The sequence below is a fragment of the Pan troglodytes genome, chromosome 6, assembly GCF_028858775.2.
Source record: "Pan troglodytes isolate AG18354 chromosome 6, NHGRI_mPanTro3-v2.0_pri, whole genome shotgun sequence".
In the NCBI taxonomy this organism is placed as follows: domain Eukaryota; kingdom Metazoa; phylum Chordata; class Mammalia; order Primates; family Hominidae; genus Pan; species Pan troglodytes.
In genome coordinates this window covers 162,711,024-162,727,479 of record NC_072404.2, presented here as the reverse complement: position 1 = coordinate 162,727,479, position 16,456 = coordinate 162,711,024, and the positions used below count along the sequence as shown (strand labels likewise).

Genomic DNA, 16,456 nt, shown 5'->3' with positions numbered 1-16,456 from the left:
ATCACACAGTGACTAACGTGTTAGTAATTGTCATTTCCGGTTGACAAGCAATTTTTATTTTTGCTTATCTTTATTGTCAAAGTTTTTACCAAACAATATGTTACAATTATAAGAGTATTAACAGTAAAGCCTAAGATTTTATAATCTAAATATGGCACTGTTGTTATTCAAAAATAGAAATAAAGGTTGTTGGAATTATGAATATTTACAGAGGCACATAGGTAAGCATGCTAAACAGAATTCTAAAATGGTCTTCAAGATTCTAGCCACCTGGTGGGTACACCAGGCATAATACCCTCTCCTAGACTGGGGGTGGGGCCAGCAAATATGATGGGGTGTCACTAATGGGACTGGGCTTCTTTACATGGAAAAGTTGAAGAGATGTTGCAGGTGTAATTAAGGGCTGTAAACTGGTGGGTTTGAGTTAATCAAATGGGTAATTATCCTGAGTGACGACCAAGTCAGGTCAGTGCTGGAAAGTGAGTCAGAGAGCTCCTCCTGGACAGGCAGAGCCACAAGGCAGGGAGCTGGGAGCAGCTTCTGGGAGCTGAGAGCAATCTGGGGCCAATAGACAGTAAGAATAGGAGACGTCAGTCTTTAAACCATAAGGAAATGAATCTATCAACACTTGAATAAACTTCCAAGAAGATCCCAAGTCTCTGGTAAAACCCAAGCCCTGGGTGACACCTTGGTCTCAGCCTGGCAAGACTCTAAGCAGTTGACCCAGGTCACCTGTGCCTTGACACACAGAAACTGTGGATACTAAATTTGTATTACTGTAAACTGCTAAGGAAAATAGTACAGTCATGTGTCACTTAATAACAGGCATAGGTTCTGAGAAATGTGTCATTAGGTGATTTGGTCATTGTGTAAACCTCATAGAGTGTACTTACACAAATCTCAGTGGCATAACCCATTACACACCTGGGCTGTATGGTAAAGCCTATTGCTCCTAGGCTACAAACCTGTACAGCATATTACTGTACTGAATACTGTGGACAATTGTAACAGAATGGTGTCTGTGTATATAACCTATCTACACATAGAAAAGGTGCAGTAAACATACACCATTATAATCTTATAGGACCACCATTCTAGATGTAGTCTGTTGTTGACTGAAATACTATGTGGTGCATGACTGTACTATAGGATAGAAACTGTTTTGCTTTGTGGACACGGGGAGGTGGAGGTGGGTGGGTTTATGATCCTCTTTCCTGGAGCCCAAGTCCACCACCTCAGTGACCCATTTCCTCCTGCCCACACTGTACTTGTAAAACTTGTGAGAAACATAATACTAAATACGATACTAATACTGAGTGCAAGCGCTTAGAAACTTCCGTTACAAGCTCTCTATAAATATTAGATTAAAAAGACATGAAGAGCTTTCACTATTATAGAGGATAATAGAATTTGATCAGCTAAATCCTGGGGCTTTATAAAGCACAAATTATGTAAACAAGCTTAATGGCTTTTTGATAAAACTTCAAAACCAGGGCTAGGAAGAATGCAAGAGGAGTACTTTATTTGGACTTTAAACTTCACGCACTAGAGCACAGATGCTTGCTTAAATTAAGAAAAAAATGAATGCAAAGGGAGTTATAGAGAAAATGAGTTAGAGGATAGAAGATGAAGAAAAATATTGTCTTAGGTTTAAGGATAGACAGTAAAGTTTCAAGAATAATGGCTGGATCGAGCATTATTTACTATTGTTACTATTAATCATCTAGCAGAAAGAACTAAGTGAAAGCAGAAAGAATCTTTAAATACAAAGGTTCAGGGTATCTAGGGAGAGGATGCTGGTAACACCTGAAGAAAATGGAAATGAAAAGCTGAAATGTTAGAAACAAATATACAATTAAAAGAGGTTGATACTGAAAATACAAGATAGTTTATATTCACAAAAGTTTTAACACCAAATTTGCAGAGGGAGCATAAAAATGGAGAAGGAAGGCGAGGCTAACAATGATCACATTTTATCATGTACCCTAAGATCTAAAAAAAGAAACCAGGCTTTGGCTTTCACAGGATGATAAATTTTTCTACAAAGGATTCAGTGAAAAATCTTCTCTCCTCAATGTCATCAACTGTGCAGCACTCGAAATGCTCTATAATTTAGGACACCCCCTAATTTCTAAATTTCCAAGAGATGTAGCTCTGAGCTGCAGACAGTCAGAAGAATTACATAGTAGAACTACTGCCTTATGATAAAAAATGAAGAGAGTCAATTTATGTCAAACTTAGCAAGAAATAGTAAATTCAAGCTTGTTTGAGATAAGAAGCTTCTGTCTAAATTATTTGACTGCAAGCAGTGATTTTTTTCATCTCATGGTAACAATGGAAATATTTTCCTTTTTTTTTTTTGAAGGAAAGGCAGTGAAGATATCAACTTATTCCAATTCCTGAACTTTATTTACAAGAAACCCGAGACAAAGATTTTTTTATTTTATATTTATTTATTTTTTGAGACGGAGTCTCGCTGTGTTGCCCAGGCTGCAGTGCAGTGGCACAATCTCGGCTCACTGGAACCTCTGCCCCCCAGGTTCAAGTGACTCTCCTGTCTCAGCCTCCTGTGTAGCTGGGACTACAGGTGCGCGCCACCACACCCAGTTAATTTTTGTATTTTTAGTAGAGACGGGGTTTCGCCATGTTGGTCAGGCTGGTCTCCAACTCCTGACCTCAGGTGATCCACCCACCTTGGCCTCCCAAAGTGCTGGGATTACAGGCATGAGCCGCCGTGCCCGGCCAAAGATTTTTTTTTTTAATGTGTTCAAGGTCCTACAGTGACTTTGTGTAGCATCTGCCTGTAGGACAACTTTACCTGGTTGAATTACAGGGACCCAAAGCAACATAGAATCTTACCCTTTTCCTAGTTTTCCTCTGCTCCTCTGTGCTCCATGTCATGGGGTTACCATTTTCAACTTTCTCTGTCTCATCAGGAACGGTCTGGCCAACTCATCTTCTTAAATACCCATCAAATCAATCTCCTCCTCTTTTACTTTATTGCCACTACTTTAAGTCTCCATTTTCAACTTCTGCATTACTACGGGGGCTTTCGAACTTGTTTCCCTGTCTTATCTCTGGGTGTCCTTTGGAGAATAGTATTCACAGCTGTCAAAGTGATGTTTTTAATATACAATGCCTGATTAAATTACTCTTTTGCTTGAAACCATCCATTGCTTGCTTTCACCTCAGGACAAACTTTCAACTGCTTTGCATCCTACATAAAGCATTTTGTAAGTTGACCTATTTTTCCTTCTGATTTCTCAGCCGCATAACACCCACTTGTTCTTCAAGACTCAGCTCATGAGTCAGCTGTTTCGTGGAAGATTTTGCTGGTGTCCTATGCAGTGCTTGAAATGCTCTGTCATTTAGAACACCCCCTAATTGCCTAGGATGTAGCTCAATCCATGGCTCCCCTATGCTGTCTATGCAGCATCCTTAGAAGGTTCATTATTCCTGGCCATACCATGTTCCCCGCATTCTAGTGGCTATTATTTGCCATACGTCTGTGGCACCACCACATCCATTGTATATGTGTGCATGGATGCCAAGTTGCTCTTCATTCTCCAAGTCTTTCTGTCATTCTCTAGGATCCAAGCAGTCATTTTAACCTCCACACAGATGATCTGTTTGCCACCCAAATGCTCTCAGACACTTTGTCTCTACTTACCCTCAATTATGTATATTTTTCCAAACACTTATTAAATATTTTAACACGAGAACCCTAATCTCTCTCTATTGAATTATTGAGTAATATAGTTTGGCTCTGAATCCCTGTCTGAATCTCATCTTGAATTGTAATCCCCACAATTCCCAAGTGTTGAGGGAAGGACCTGGTGAGAGGTGATTGGATTATGGGGACAGTTTCCTCCATGCACTTCTCATAATAGTGAGTTCTCATGAGATCTAATGGTTTTATAAGCGTTTGACAATTCTGCCTTCACGTGCTCTCTCCTGCCGCCTTGTGAAGAAGGCATCTGCTTCCCCTTCTGCCATGATTGTAAATTTCCAGAGGCTTCCCCAGCCATGAGCAACTGTGAGTCAATTAAACCTCTTTCCTTTATAAATTACTCAATCTCAGGGAAGTTCTTCATAGCAGTGTGAGAACAAACTCAGGGAAGTTCTTTATAGCAGCGTGAGAACGGACTAATTCCTCATCCCCCCTCCCCCCTTCTCCCCTTCCCCCTCCCCCTTCCTTTCCCCTCCCCCTCCCTCTACCCCTCCTCCTCCTCTTCCTCCTCCTCCTTCTTCTTCTTGGCAGGGTTTCTGGCACTCAGGCTGGAATTCAGTAGTGTGATCATGGCTCATTGCAGCCTTGACATCCCAGGCTCAAGTGATCCTCCCACCTCAGCCTCCTAAGTAGCTGGGACCACAGGTTTGCACCACCATGCCCAGCTAGTTTTTGTTTTTGCTTTTTTTTTTTTTTTTTTTTCTGGTAGAGATAGGGTCTCACCATGTTGCCAAGGCTGGTCTTGAACTCCTGGACTCAAGCGATCCACCTGCCTTGGCCTCCCAAAGTGCTGGGATTACAGGCGTGAGTCATCATGTCCCGCCTATTGAGTTTCTAAGAGCTCATTCCAGAGATGCTGTTTCTCTGTTACATCAACCCCCAAATGATATTATCAATTCTCATATATTAATATGCTAATAATTGGCACATTTATATCTGTAACCCAATCAGGCTTTTGGGGCTTACCCAACTGCAAAATTTGCATCTCAGTTTAGATGGCACATGGCACTTCACATTTAATTAGGTCAAAAGTAAGTTCTTGAGCTTCCTTTAAAACTGTTTTACCCTTAATTGTCCACTTCTCCTAAATGGCACTAAAATTCATCCAGTTACTCAGTCCATATGTTGAGAAGTTAGTATTGATAACTGTCTCTCTTTAAACATTCTCATCCAATCTTTTACCAATCCTGTCAATTCTACCTTCAAAACAGATCTAAAAATGTATCAATTTCTCATCACTTTAAACCATCACTACCCTAGTTCAAGGGAGCATCATCTCTTCATTGGACTTTTGCAATTATAGCGTCAGCTGGTCCCAATGTTTTCATGCTGTCTCTTATAGAAGCCCAAGTGGTAGATGTATGAATGCAATCAAGATCTTATTCTCCTGCTTAAAATCTTTCCATAGACGACCACCCACTGCAGTTGAAAAATAATAATAAAAAAAAGCGCACTTTTTTCTGCCCTGCACTCCTTATGGCTGGTCTGCTCTGGCCTGCCCCCACCCACCTTTCCCCTGCTTTATTTTGAGTCACTCTCTTACGCTCACTCTGTTCCAGCCACTGGGATTTCAGTTCTTTGGAATGAGCCAATCTCTCTTGTGCCCTGGGGGATTGATTTATATGGCTCATTTCTCTTCTTCACCTTTTTGAGTGCTTGCCTCCTTTTATACTTCAGGTTTAGGGGAGCATTCATAATTTTTCATGACATAGAGTTACATATCAAGACTTTATAGACTACTTCATGCTGTTACTCCCTCCTCTTCTTTAACATGTATCTCTTGGAAATGGAATAGCCCAAGCCAAGCTTTGTGGCATCATGCTCTCTTAATGATGTTAAATCCACATTCTTTCCAGGAAAAGGAAGGGTTGGTTAGTGGCAAAGAACTGAAAGGTGACTGCTGGCCTATAAGGCAAGATTCTTCAAGGGTCCTTGAACACACTGATGTTTGTAACTATCTTGAATGAATAGAAGAAAAACATTCTAATTGCAAAAAGTTGTACTCTGCTCCTTAGAGCTCAGATGTCATCTGAAGCGCTGAGTTAAATTGCAGCCATGCTGTTTAAGGGAGATATTGATGAAGATAAGACATATGTTTCTGAGCAAAGGGTTCAATGCACAGGAGAAGCTCTCCTGAGGGTAGACTAGTCCTGTGTGTTGTGTGTGTCCTTGATATGAGAATTATGTATATTATAGTTTTGTTTTCTTTTCTAATTTCCTTTGAGATGAATTTAAGAAAATAACTAAAATAAATTCTTAATTGTCCAGTCCAAGCCACGATGCCCTGATTTCTCTTGAGGTTAAGAATAGACTTTAATTGTATTATATATTTTCATATATTAGGAGAAACCAGAATCGAGATTCTTATAAATTAAGTCAAGTTATCATAGGTTAATATTTTAGTGCTAAAAAGATAAAAATGAAGGTATATAAAAAAGAATTCAAGTGCATTGAAAAGTCCAGCTGTCAGTGAACTCTTAGATTAATCTCTCTGGTAAGTGTGTTCCTTCTCTGAGACATGCCTAAAGTTCTTTTTTGAAATAGAAAAAAAAATTAAACTGAGAGCTAGCATCTTGCAAATTTCTAGAGGAAATTTAGAAATTTCGGGGGACGCTAGTTCTCATTCTATTTTTTTATTTCTATTTTGAAAAAAAAATTGAGACAGGTCTCACTGTTTTAGACTAGAGTGCAGTAGTGTGATCACAACTCACTGCAGCCTCGAACCTCCGGGGCTCAAGGAATCCTTCCACATGAGCCACCCAAGTAACTGGGACATTTTCTAAATAGAGATGTGGTCTCACTATGTTGCCCAGGCTGGTCAGCTTCCATTTTATTATCTTCTCCACATGTCTTCCATACTACACTGATGCCCTCATCATTTTCCCTTTCATTCTGTACCATGCCTGGCTTCCTGATACTGCTGAGAGTTCCTCGCTGGTGTCTGCTTGCCTAGAGTACCATTCATGGTTTTCAGTTCTAGTTTTACAATCTGATTTCCGCTTCACACATAATGAATCAGAGTCTGCAGGGGTGGAGCCAAGAAGTTTGTATAGAAAACAAAACCAAAGACAAAATAAAACTCTATAAGTGGTTCTGAACTATAGCCAGAAGATCCATGGGCTGCAAATAATTCAATTTGAATTTGCCTGAATAATATGGGCAAGTTTTATTTATTTATTTATTTATTGAGATGGAGTCTTGCTCTGTCACCAGGCTGGAGTGCAGTGGCTTGATCTCGGCTCACTACAACCTCCTCCTCCAGGGATCAAGTGATTCTCCTACCTTAGCCTCCTGAGTAGCTGGGACTACATGTGTGTGCCACCAAGCCCAGCTAATTTTTGGATTTTTAGTAGAGACAGGGTTTCCTCATGTTGGCCAGAATGGTCTCGATCTCTTGACCTCATGATCCACCTACCTCAGTCTCCCAAGATGCTGGGATTACAGGTGTGAACCACCACACCCGGTCTAATATGGGCAAGTTATTTAACTACTAAAGCCTTTAAATTTTTTCATCCAATAACTTTTATTGAAGGTTTACCATGTGTTAGACAATAAGCTAAGAACCATATGCAGATTATCTTATTGTATTCATACAATAATGCTATGAGGTGGGTATTCTCATTAATTCATTTACAGATAAAGGTTCTGAGGTTTACTGAATTTAGCAAAGTTACTAAAGTGCCCAATATTACACATGTGGTGATTAATGAAGCCAGGATGTAAACTCAAGTGTCTGTCCAAAGGATTTGTCATGATACTTGACAGATGGTAAACAGTCACACTCAGTAACTACCATCAGTAGTATCTTATTATCATTACCCTTATCATCTTATGCCCAGGAGTTCACATCAAATGCTGGTCTTTTGCTGGGGCCAGTAGATAATGCATACCTCACACCTTCCTCTGGATTTTTGAAGCGTAAGATATTGCCAAATGTCTGATGGAAAATCTGTTCTTATCTTAGAGATCTGCACATTTTACACATTGTTGTGGAAGTTGACAAGAACCCATAATCTCATTTCACATGGAAGTGGAGAAAAACTAGGTCCTCTTCCCAAGAAGAAAAGCCCAAATATATTTCATAAAAGCTTCAGGTAATTTTTGCTATTATCAGAATGGGATTTCAGAACTTAGAAAGATTTCTTCTATCATTATGGAGAATCGAGGAAGGTCTGTCACGATCTAAAAGCTTCCTCTAGCATGCACAGTGAGAATATTGGAGCAGTGATGCTGAATTTCCCTAATCTAGGTTACGAGTTCTTTCTTTGGGCTGAACTTTGCAACTTTACTTTCTGTTTTTTTCCCCCTACATGCTGATTTTTAAAAAATGATGCTTAATTGTTCACATCAAACATAAACTTTTTGAAAAGCACAGTGTCAAAATGTTTTATTGCTCTAATAATACATTTCATCATCTTATCTAACAAATCCAGCAATATGTTGCTGATTAGATGTTGTGATAAAAACATAGCACCAAAGAAACAAACCATTGGTGGAACTACTTATTCGTGACATATAGAAAAGCATCTTCATAAAACATAAATATGACACAGTTACCTGTCATGTTGCAGTAAACTTTCAGAGGCCCCAGAGGTCCGCTGCCATCAGGATCTATCCAGTAATAATTTGATGTCTGTCCTAGGTGTTTGTAGGCTTCACAGGAAGGCTCGTAGATAGCTAGAACAAACAAAATATCCTACATAAGCACAGCACAGAACAAATGGCTCCCCAGATAAATGTCCCAGTGGCATATTGCAATGCTAGCAAACCACTAGTTAGGAGTAGTTCTTCCTGGAAAGAGCATTCTTTGTCTCTAAATTTAAATTCATGATTTGTTTCTTTCTCTATAAGCATTCCTGACCTACCAAAGACAGCAAGCTCCTGGTATGACTTTATGTTGGGGAAAAGACTAAAACAATCAATCCTTAAATAAATTTAATGTTTATTTTACTGAGGCTCATGATCATTGAAAACAATATTTAATTTCTACTTATTTATAGATATTATCCCGTTACTATAAAAAACTTATATTGGCTGCTTTGCTGGTTATGAACTAAGAGGCCAGGAAAAATTACCCTTCACTCTCTCTGCCTCTCTCTTGTGCACACACACACATACACTCACATGCACACTTATTTTTTGCATAGTTTGTACAAGTTGTCCATAAATAGTATGTAATTTTGAATCTTCCTTTCTCAAAAAAAGGAAAGAGATTTCCTTGATTCATTTTATTTGTTCCATGTGCTTTAATTACATCAAATCTAGTTTGTGTAGACGGCTGACATTCATGTAATTAAATTATGTTCTTATTCATTATTTCCCTTTTTATTCCAGTGCTCATGACAAATTTTCTTTTTCTCACTGAGACTGCACCTGTTTTCAGAAGTACAAAACGGACATTTACATATCTCCTTTGTAGTTAGAACATCTAAAATGCTACTGACAAAACTTTCTTTTAAACAGCTCTGTCCAGGAATTAATGAAGAATGTGAAAGTTCTCTTCACAAAACTAAGATATGTTTTCGGTAAAAATATGTCAACCTGATACAAAAGCAGTGAAGTCTTTGGGTAAGTTGCACTTGAATTACACTCCTTAGGGGTTGTTGTGTGTTAAACTATAAAATAGTACAAAATAAATTACAAAACATTGTTAAGCTTATATTGTACTAATTAAAAATAATTGCATGGTCCTAGAATTAGAGAGCTTTCACTGAAGAGGGTCTCAAAGTCATTGCCACCTCTCTGGATTTCCAGCCTGGCTATGCACAAACCTCAGTAGTTACTCTAACAGGAATAATTAGGTTCTGGAAAAACTTGTTTCTCCAGTCAAATTCACTAGAGCCTGGTTGGAATCAGAAAGTCAGTTTCATGGGTGGTCTGATTCTGGGACCTCCCTTTTTTTCCTCTACCAAGTTCTCTGTGCCTCCTTTGGCTTTCTATGCCTTCCTCTTTCCAAGGATGTTAGACCTTCAACTCTATGTCATTTCAACAACAGCATACTAGATTCAAGCTTTCTAAAATTCTTTGATCTATCCATTTCTTCTTCCATGCCTCCCTCCCTCATTTCCTCCTTTTGCACATAGTTATTGAGGAACTATGCTGCACTGAGCAGTGCGTTAGGCATTGCAGATACAGCTGTGAACAACACGGATAGAAGACCTTCGGAACAGCATTTGTTCACTAATTATTTTGGTATTGCTCAGTTGTAAACCGCTCTTAGAAGAGGATGGGGCTAGAAAGCTCGGCAAAGCCCAGACAACTTTTGTCCCAGTGTAATTATTAATATGCCCACTTTCAATGTCCCAAGGGTCTCATTCAGATGATAAACTACACGGCTGCTCTAATTCAGAATGTCATACCAAGTAAAACAGTACAATAAAAAGCAGAGGAAAAGTATTTTTAAACTTTTAGCAGGAAGATGCCATAAGTCAATATACGTTTTATATCAACTTATACAGAATGAAAACTGTGCAGCAATGCAATAGGTTTTAGGGAAGTAATTCAAAAGGTAAAAAGAATATTTAGGCTGTTTCAACTATAGGCTGCCAGTTGAAAGATTGCCAGTACTTAAACTAAAGCAATATGCCAAAGAATAAATAGGACTGATTCAAATTTTTTTTTTTTTTTTTGAGACGGAGTTTCGTTCTTGTCACCCAGGCTGGAATGCAATGGCATGATCTCGGCTCACCACAACCTCTGCCTCCCAGATTCAAGCGATTCTCCTGCCTCAGCCTCCCAAGTAGCTGGGATTACAGGCATCCGCCACCATGCCCGGCTAATTTAGTATTTTTAGTGGAGACGGGGTTTCTCCATGTTGGTCAGGCTGGTCTCGAATTCCCGACCTCAGGTGATCTGCGCCTCGGCCTCCCAAAGTGCTGGGATTATAGGCGTGAGCCACTGCGCCTGGCCTCAAATGTTTTTTTTTTTTTTAAGATCTGCAAGACATAGAATCCAACTGGATGTAGGTGGTTAGGAATAAAGAGGAGTTAAGAGTAACCTAAACTCACAATCTTTGAAAATAAAACTCTTTTATTAATTTTTTACACCTCTCTCCAGATTATTAAAATTGGTATGTATAGCTCAAGAGAAACCAGGATGTCAGGTTCAAATTCTAGTTTTCCTCTTAGTTGTCCAATCTGCCATTGAAACCATTCCTCTTCTTTTCCATTATAATATTTAGTAATAAATCATTGTCTTTTTCTTCTGCCAAAACTCCTTATCATTGTCCTTCATCTGGTATCTTGTTTACAACACTCACCTTATTCATTGGTTGTTCTACCCAAATATCTCCTCACTTCTCACTAAAGTGTGCTTTTTAACCAATGTTCGTCTAGTTATGAAACATCACTTTTATGTTAAATAATGTGTAATGTTTCCTCAATATCTATAAATTATATCACAGATCTTCACCTCTGTGTACAAGAACTTGCGTTATCCTAACAGGTCTTTCTTGGCTTCAGCTGCTTGCCAATGTGAATGTTGTGCTCTGGTCAGGCAAATTCCCCACAGGAGCTTGCTTACCTCACACTCACCCTTTCTGGTGTGGCCTTTATCTACAATATACTACCAGCCACTTTCTCAATCTACAAAAGTTCTCAGTCAGAGTTAACAATTAGGCCAGGCACGGTGGCTCACGCCTGTAATCCCAACACTTTGGGAGACTTAGGTGGGAGGAATGCTTGGAGCCAGGAGTTGGAGACCAGCCTGGGCAACATTGTGAGACCCCATCTCTACAGACATTTTTTAAAAATATTAGGCCGGACATGGTGGCTCATGCCTGTAATCCCAGCACTTTGGGAGGCCAACGTGGGCTAAAGGTCAAGAGATTGAGAGCATCCTGGCCAATATGGTGAAACCTGGTCTCTTCTAAAAATACAAACATTAGCTGGGCATGGTGGCACACGCCTGTTGTCCCAGCTACTCAGGAGGCTGAGGCAGGAGAATCGCTTGAACCCAGGAGGCGAAGGATGCAGTGAGACAAGATTGTGCCACTGCACTCCAGCCTGGGTGACAGAGTAAGGCTCCATCTCAAAGAAAGGAAGGAAGAAAGGAAGGAAGGAAGGAAGGAAGGAAGGAAAGAAGGAACGAAGGAAAAAAGATTTCTTTTTCTTCAAAGTATAACAATTATTGTGCTTGCCTTTCACCTACAATAGGCCTAAGCTGCTTTGCCTCATCAACACATACAGAAAACCAAACACTTCAGTCCAAAATTCTGCATGTGTGAAACACCTGGAGAGCTTGTTAAAACAGAAATTCCTGGATTTCACCCCAAAGACTTGGACTCAGTAGAGAATTTGCAGTTATAACAAGCTCCCAAATGACGCTGGCACTACTGTCCTCAGACTGCATTTGGAGAAGCATAGATTTCATCCTGAAAAAAGGTAAATTCAAGGTAGATGAATTTTTATTTATATTTAAATATCCAGCAAAAGTAGGTTACTGAAAGACAATACAGTAAAATTGTACATATGATAAGGTTAGAATGCCACCTCACTTCACTGGAAATAAGATAAAATGGAATGGGATGCAAAACCATAATGTCAAAAGAAATATATAAATACACAGAAAAATGTTTATAAATACGTCAAAATAGTAAGAGGTGTTATTTTTCAGCAGTAATATTGTGGGTGATTTAAAACTGTTCATAGATTTTTAAATTTCCTACATCACTTTATAATGTGCATATGTTATGTTATTTTGTCTTTAAAATACATTTAAAAATATGTATCTAGAATTTTGACACTGGAGTAAAATGACAAGAATAGCTGTGATAGAGCAAAGTCACATTAGTTTTATCATCTGAATAAAGAATTAAGAAATTTTAGTTCATATCTCCTTTCTGTCATTTACCGCCTGGATACTCTCCCTAACGTGGTTTTTTCAACTGTAAAATTGAGGTATTAAGTTGGTGCAAAAGTAATTGCGGTTTGCCATGAAAAGTCATGTCAAAAACTGCAAATACTTTTGTAGCAACCTAATAGTAACACCTTCTTCACCAAGTTATTGTGAAGATTAAATAAAATCAGATACTTCAAAAACTAGAAGTTATTGAGTATATTTAATTTTTTATGCAGAGAATGAACTAATGACAGTATTTACCCTGCATGCCTCAGCCAGTTAGCTCTGCACCCAGTGGAATCCTAGCTGGGTTGCACAATTTTTGAACATTAAGCCCTAGGAGATGACAGAACACAGGAGCTAAGGCAGCAGCCACTGGAGAAACAGAAGGGTCTGAACCACCGTTGATAATTGAGTTTTGCCAGTAGACTTCTGAAGAACAGAAAGGTAATTGGGTTGATGGCAAAATAAATAGACTCATCAAGTCTATTGATTTATTGGTAAAGTAATTTTTCTCTGTTGCAACTCCAAGTCCCAAGTAAAAGTTCTCATGCTATATATTCATAAGTAAATATCAGCTGTTCAGAAATATTACTACTGAACATATCAGATTGAATTTCATAGCATGCAAAAATGTAGACAGTGACAAGTCCTAAATGTCTTTTTTTTTCTTTTGAGATGGAGTCTGGCTCTGTTGCCCAGGCTGGAGTGCAGTGGTGCAATATCGGCTCACTGCAACCTTTGCCTCCCAGGTTCAAGAGATCCTCTTGCATCAGCTTCCCAAGCAGCTGGGATTACAGGTGCCTGCCAACATGTCTGGCTAATTTTTGTATTTTCAGTAGAGATGGGGTTTCACCATGTTGGCCAAGCTGGTCTCAAACTCCTGACCCCCGCCTGCCTCAGCCTCCCAAAGTGCTGGGATTACAGGTGTGGGCCACTGTGCCCAGCCACTAAATATCTTATTCATTTTCATTAAACAATGAATGAATGTTGTCTGTATATTACCTATCATGGAAAATGATGAAGTACTATTGTATGAGTTTCCTCTTGCTGCTATAACGAATGACAGACACTTAGTGACTTAAAACAACACCAATTTATCTTACAGTTCTGGAGATGATGATACTGTTAATAATAATGATACAGTTCTGGTTAGAAGTTTGAAATGGGGTTCACTGGGCTAAATTCAAAGTGTTGGTAGCACTGTGTTTCTCCTGCAAATTCTAAGGGGGAAATCTGTATTCTTGCCTTTTCCAGATTATAGAGGCCACACACATTCCTGGGCTTATCGTCCCAGTCCCCCATCTTCAAAGCTAGGAATTAGGTGGAATTTCCCTCCTGCTGCATCACTGCAACTCCCTGCTTTCATAGTCTCTCCCTCTAACTATTTTAAGGATCCCTGTCATTACACAAAGCCACCCAGATAATCCAGGATAATCTCCTCAAATCAAGGCTCTTAACAAGCACAAAGTCCCTTTGCCGTATAAAGTTACATATTCACCAGTTCCATGAATTAGGACATGAACCTCTGGTGGGGAGCATTATTTTTATCACAGCTATATAAAAACTATATAAAATAATATGATTTTATATAAATAATGCGTGGAAATAATATCACAACTATATAAAAATGATGGCTCTATTTAAATAATAACTTTTATTAAGCAACTAATGTGCTTCCAGTGTTGTGGATGAACACAAGGTATATTAAGCAGAATAATAAAGAAAGATGGAAGAATGAAGTCAAATTTTCATACTGACTTTAAAGGTCCACATAGCCTTGAAGGTTATGTCTACCAGTAGAACACGAAACACCATGGCCCAAGCAGAGGATGTGAGAGAGAAATTCTGTTAAAGCAGAAATTCTGCTCTCTGCTTACATGCAGACGTGGCTGCAGGCCTATACAGGATTGCCAAAATGCTGGCAGAAAGAGAAAAGCAAAAGGTTTAAGAGTAAAGACAAGTAACAGGCATGAATTGCTGGGAAATAAAGCAACGATTAAAGAATGGATAGGGTAGGGGGAGAAACATGAAGGAGGAACTATTCCCTAGGAGAAGAGCTAGAGTTCCATGATGCTGATGAGCTGAGGAAGACTCTCTCCACACCTGTCTACTCCTCGTGCTTTGAGAGAAACAATTAAACTTGAAATATACATCCTTCCTGTTGTGACCTTGAAAAGCATGAGGATCACTAGAAGTGGCCGGGTATTAACCCATGTGAGAAACTTACTCATAGGTCAAAGCTGAGCACATACATGAAGCTTATCTTTGGAACATCATAAGCAGTCTTCCTGACTGTACAGAAGAGGGAAAAATATTCACTTTTAACGATTTGATATGAAGCTGGGAAAAAGCATGAAATAATTTTAAATCTAATTTTGATAAGAAATGCTGTAATATAACATTTTGCGTATCCATCAATTGCTTATGAATGCCCTCACCTTTCTGCTCTTTTATATTGGAGGCGATCATATGCTTACTATTTACTTGTACATACTTGCTGTAGGGACCAGGTTATAAGATGCTAAAATTAGAGATTGGTTTTCTGGGAATTTCTACCCTTGAATGGATAAAGAAGCCTTTTCATGTAAAACGTAGGCATAGCAGCGATATAGTTTATATGGGGCTTATCTGGGTTGGTATTGTTCAGTGTAGGATGGCCTCTGGGGCCCTCTTTATTCTGCTCCCTTTTTAACCATGAAACCACCTTCTGATCCTAATCTTGCTTTCAAAAATAAGTTTCTATATTGGAAAGAGGTATTTCTCATTAGAAACCATGAAACTGACATTTTTTATCTCAACAGACTCTAGTGAATTTGGTTGGAGGAATGTGTTTGCCCAGAACCTAATTATTCCGGTTAAGGTAACCACTGAGGTTTGTGCACAGCCAAGTTGGAAATCCAGAGAGGCGGCAATGACCTTGAGACCCTCCTCAGTGAAAGCTCTCTAATTCTAGGACCATGCAATTATTTTTAATTAGTACAATATAAGCTTCACAATACCTAAGTTCTCATTAACACTTGAATATTAACCTCATATGTTCTCTGTCTTTTTGGATTTTTTTTTTAGAGCTTGAATGAATGCCCTGAGTAAACTACATTATTTCCCTTAGGAACCATTGTCTCATTATCAGCACACAGCAAATGAAGATGGTAGAGAGAATGTGGATTTAAAAACAGATATTCTGTATGCTAATATTGTGTCATGATCTTTCCCTGTATATAATTTCTGTATGAGATGTTATTCATTATAGCCCCCGAATGGGTTTATTTACCTGTCCAAATCTCAAGGGGAGGGAGGAAATTAGGATTTTTTTAAAAAAGACAAAGTTTCAATTTCTTGTTGAAATTACAACAGCTTGTAGTTCTTTTACTTGATAAGTCCTTCAAAAAGTTTCTGAAAGCCAGAGTATATCTACATTTATTATTTCATTTCTACTCTCTCCCTTCCCCATACCCAGCCCATTTTTTCTTTTGTTTGATCCTTCCCAAATCCCTCTATAAATTGGCTTCAAGGCACTGTTTCAAAGAAAAAAAAAATAATCCATACTATTGCAATGCCAGTCACAAAACCAGGACTCTTTGCCCCTGTATCACTGTGATTGCCATATTTCCTGGAGACTTCAATATTCATTCTTGGTATTCTTTGACCTGCACTCCACAGTATATCAAATTTTCCTGTATTACATGACTAAACCTAAACAACTCTACTTGTATTTTATTCAGAGTTACTATTAGGTTATAGAAAACTCTAAGAAGGAGAGAAAGCCTACAAAATCCAACAGGCATGCTACAAACACGCTTCCTCAATTTAATGGGTCTGGACGAAGAAGCTAAGCATCCAGTTCATCTTGCTCAGATCCTATAGAGGTTGCTTATGTTGCTCCAT

General features: G+C 38.9%; 1 protein-coding gene across 1 annotated transcript in view; it reads right to left on the bottom strand.

The window, feature by feature from the left end:
* CNTNAP2 (contactin associated protein 2) overlaps positions 1-16,456 on the bottom strand; it is a 2,300,337-nt gene that overhangs the window by 846,515 nt on the left and 1,437,366 nt on the right. The window contains exon 12 of the mRNA XM_063815738.1: positions 8,288-8,407. Within this exon, the coding sequence (XP_063671808.1) occupies positions 8,288-8,407 (120 nt within the window). The remainder of the gene's footprint in view (positions 1-8,287; positions 8,408-16,456) is intronic.